The sequence below is a fragment of the Triticum dicoccoides genome, chromosome 4A, assembly GCF_002162155.2.
Source record: "Triticum dicoccoides isolate Atlit2015 ecotype Zavitan chromosome 4A, WEW_v2.0, whole genome shotgun sequence".
Taxonomy (NCBI): domain Eukaryota; kingdom Viridiplantae; phylum Streptophyta; class Magnoliopsida; order Poales; family Poaceae; genus Triticum; species Triticum dicoccoides.
The window spans coordinates 192,067,412-192,071,599 of NC_041386.1; the positions used below are offsets into that span (position 1 = coordinate 192,067,412).

At 44.1% G+C, this 4,188-nt stretch overlaps 1 protein-coding gene across 1 annotated transcript; it reads left to right on the forward strand.

Moving 5' to 3' along the window:
* The first annotated feature begins 1,182 nt into the window (after positions 1 to 1,182).
* Positions 1,183 to 4,174, forward strand: LOC119285625 (CBL-interacting protein kinase 10-like). The gene is made up of 2 exons (XM_037564958.1): positions 1,183 to 1,316; positions 2,462 to 4,174. The coding sequence occupies exon 2, from the start codon at positions 2,763 to 2,765 to the stop codon at positions 4,077 to 4,079; it is 1,317 nt and encodes a 438-aa protein (XP_037420855.1). The 5' UTR covers positions 1,183 to 1,316; positions 2,462 to 2,762; the 3' UTR covers positions 4,080 to 4,174.
* The last annotated feature ends 14 nt before the right edge of the window (positions 4,175 to 4,188 follow it).

Sequence of the window (4,188 nt, forward strand, 5' to 3'; positions counted from 1 at the left end):
TAGGACCGCGCGGTTGCCAAATGGGAAATTCATGTTCTCACTGCCTTCATGTCGTACCCCCTAGCGACAAGTCCTGCCCACTCGAAGGAGCCAAGCCAGTACCAGTGGCTAGTGTCCCGGTCCAGTATACTTCCTCTTAGGCGGCGGTGGCGGCAGGTTGGTGAAGGAGTGGGAGTTGTCGCCGGCGCGAACTCGGGTTGGCTGCACGCCATGGCATGGATCCACGGTTCGAATCGGCAACAGCGACCTCCGACGATGAGATCCTGCCGTTTAGGGGCGGCGCCGACCAATTGGAAGCATCAGTGGGGGTGGTTGCGGTGAGGGCGGGCCGGAGGGTGGGGGTGGGTGGGTGGGGAGGAGTTGCGGGGTGGATATGGGCGGCGTCGGAGTGGATGTGGTCAAGGCGGAAAGAGGTGGCTGCTGGGAGGAGATTTTTTCCTAAGAAGTGGGGTCGGTCAAGTAAATATAAGCGGCGGCCGATGAGAAGAGTAAAGGTTTTTAGGGGCTAATATCGATAAGAAATCGGCCACGTCCGGTTCAAGCCCCCAAAACCAAATCTTTACTTCTCTAACTGATTTTGAAGGATTGGCCAGAGATGCCCTTAATTTCCTTCTAGACATGTGGTCATGCCATTGTAATTAAAGCAGATAGCCGACGTAAATGCTAGAAATGTTTACATGTAAAAGAACAAGGATTTACATGTAAAAGGACTATATAATTTGCACGCTCTCAATACCAAAATATCAACTGAACATATTTGTATCGAAATGGAAATTTCATCCGATACAATCAATATTTAGAATATGGAGAGCCTATTTCCCAATACAAATGTTTGTATGAAAAATTTGAGAGCCTGTGGAAAACCGGAGCCTCGCAATCGCCTAGTGGCGAGGTTGATCATCACATCGGGGCCCGAGGAAGCGTCCAATATAGAGCCAGTGCAAATCCTTGTTCTTTCCATTTCGAATGAGACTTGTGATGCAAGGCGACTAAACAAAGTATTTTTGACCCGCTAAGAACACAAAACAATACGAGTAGTAAATATTGACGAACTAGACCCTGCTGGGACCCTTGTTCAGCGGGTGCAAAGTCGGCACCCTTTCGGGAATCGGAGAAAGATCCCACCGTGGAGCGCCTATAAATACCTCCTAGCGTGGTATTTGCGCATCCAATACTATTTCTTCCTCCCCACTCTCCCACTACCGCCGCTCATCTTCGATTCTTCTCAGAACCTTCCTGCAAGACTTTGTTTCATGGCTTTTCTACCGGCGCGGTTCTAATCTCCTCTGCGTCTATAGAATTCCAGTCTGGATCAAGTATGTTTCTAGCTTTCTACCGCATAATATGTTTGCCTTTAATATATGCTTTATGATTTTAATCTCGGTTTACGATTTTGGTATGTTCCAATCTCTCAAGAGGTTAGGAGCAGCAAGGATTTGAAACTTTGACGTGTATCTTGTAGAAACCTCAGCGTTTTAATTGCATCTTTCCTTGGCTCTCCGTACCCATAATACTAGTGATTGCACAACCGCCGAAGTACTCTTTTGAATTCCGTTGATTCGGATCTGTTATTTTTCGTAGATATGCATGCATAGCTTTGTCTGTTGTTCCGCTAAATATCTGAACGATTTGTTTGGTCGGTACTGTACAAATTGTTGAGTTTTTTTTTGTCTGCAAGCGTTTGGAGCTTTTCAGATATTTTTCTGTTCGTTTGCAATTGTACGTACTAGATGACTGTGGCATGAACGGGACCCAGTAACTAGATCATTTTCTTTTGCCATATGTTCTAGAACAAATAGTTTTCTCTTCTAGAACAAGGATGTGATGTTCACAGATCATGTTCCATATCATGCAGCTCTCTCTGCCTTGATATGTTTGTTCAAGGCAACGAGAAACACACACATCTGGATAGTTCAGACCAAAAGATGAATGAAAATAATCATAGTTCATAAGACTATTTTCAACAGGCGCTCAAAAAAAGCTCTGCACACTAAAAGTTTGTTTTTTTGGCACGGAACAGCTCCAGCAGACGCCGTAGCGCTAAAAGATTTAGAGCGCGCGCTGAAAAACGCTATCGCGCGCAGCATATTTTGGACTCCGGATTGCGCGCGCTTCATAATTTGTGCACCTGCTAAAGCAATGTTGGTCCCGGCGCATTAAAAATACTACAATGGGGCGTTAAAACTTTTATTGGGCGCGAAATTTTTGTGCGGCCGTTGGAGATGCTCTAAGAAATCTAATCTATGCAACAAGATTGCTAGTGCTTGCCCTTATTTTTCTTTTCTTTTTCTTTAAGAGGCAAGAATTCGCTTTTTGGATTCTTCTGGAAAATAATAAATACCATTCATATGCATAAAAACTGGAAAGTTTGCCTCGTTCAAGTGTTTTTTTTCTTTATATTAAAAACAATTATAAACTATTTAGTAGCTACGTACCTAATCATTCATGTATTTCCTCGCAGTATTAGGCTTTCAGTGCGAAGGAAAATATCTCCTTCACAGGAATGCCGGAAGATGTGCATGCGTGCTAGAGGGCTACCTTGGTTGGGAACTGGCAGTCTAGCTTTTGAAGATACTGAAATACAACAGTTGCTCCATGGGCATACGCAGGATGATCCATGGACCACCTACCATCTTGGTGAAGATGGTTGAAACGAATTGATCATCTGCAGGTCTTGTCCACATCATTGAGTGCCCCTGATCAGTTCTGATCACCTCAAGTTACAACATCACTGCCTTTTGTGTACATAAGATCTGGCCAGGATGGCAGAGAAGAAGGGAAATATCTTGATGGAGAGATATGAGATGGGAAGACTGCTGGGGCAAGGGAGCTTTGCTAAAGTTTACTATGGTCGTAATCTCAAGACTTCACAGAGCGTTGCCATCAAGGTGATTGACAAAGAGAAGATATTCAAGTGCGGGCTTATGGATCAAGTAAGGCGAGAGATATCTGTAATGAAGTTGGTGAAACATCCAAACATTGTCCAATTGTATGAGGTGATGGCCACCAAAACCAAGATATTTTTTGTGCTGGAGTATGTGAAGGGGGGCGAGCTGTTCAACAAGGTCCAACGAGGAAGGCTGAAAGAAGATGTTGCTCGCAAGTACTTCCAACAGCTCAATAGTGCAGTTGACTTCTGCCACAGCCGAGGCGTCTATCACCGTGATTTGAAGCCTGAAAATCTTCTTCTTGATGAGAACCGCAATTTAAAGATCTCTGACTTTGGTTTGAGTGCACTTGCAGAATGCAAGAGACAAGATGGGCTGCTTCACACAACTTGTGGTACCCCTGCATATGTTGCTCCGGAACTGATTAGTAAGAAAGGATATGATGGTGCAAAAGCTGACATCTGGGCTTGTGGAGTCATCTTGTATGTATTGTTGGCTGGTTATCTCCCTTTTCAGGACAAGAATTTGATGGACATGTATAAGAAGATTTACAAAGCAGAGCTCAAATGGCCAAGCTGGTTTTCTTCAGATGCCCGGAGGCTTCTGAGACGTATTCTTGATCCGAACCCTGGTACACGGATCTCCTTTTCAGAGATCTTGGAAAATTCTTGGTTCCGGACAGGCCTTGACAAGGGACTGATTACCTATAACACACGAACGGAGGGCATTGTTGCTGTTGACATGGATCCGACTTGTGATCCGTTCAGTAGCTGTACGACCGAGACAATACAAGAAGCAACAGAGCTCACTAACTTGAATGCTTTTGACATCATTTCTCTTTCTTCTGGGTTTGATCTCTCTGGCATGTTTGAGGATAAGTCCAACAAAGAGTCAAAATTCACATCTACCAACACAGCTGCAACAATCATCACAAAGCTTGAAGACATTGCAAAGCGCTTGCGGCTAAGACTCATTAAGAGAGACGGTGGGTTGTTGAAGATGCAGAGCTCGCAACCAGGAAGGAAAGGCGTAATGTCCATAGATACCGAGATATTTCAGATTGCACCAAATTTTCATCTGGTGGAAATCAGGAAGACCAATGGTGATACTCTCGAGTATCAGAAGGTTAAACATGATATGAGACCGGCTTTGAAAGACATTGTTTGGGCTTGGCAAGGTGAGCAGCCCTAGTAATAGTGTGACTACTGAGTAAGCGTAGAAATTGCAAGAATGTGCAATGTTTACATGTTGGAATCAATAATGTACTTATCTAATTTTTGTAGGTAGTTTAATGTTTTTT

What these genes read in the sequence shown, in the direction of transcription:
- LOC119285625 (XM_037564958.1), top strand. Translation starts at nt 2,763, where the DNA reads ATGGCAGAGAAGAAGGGAAATATCTTGATGGAGAGATATGAGATGGGA.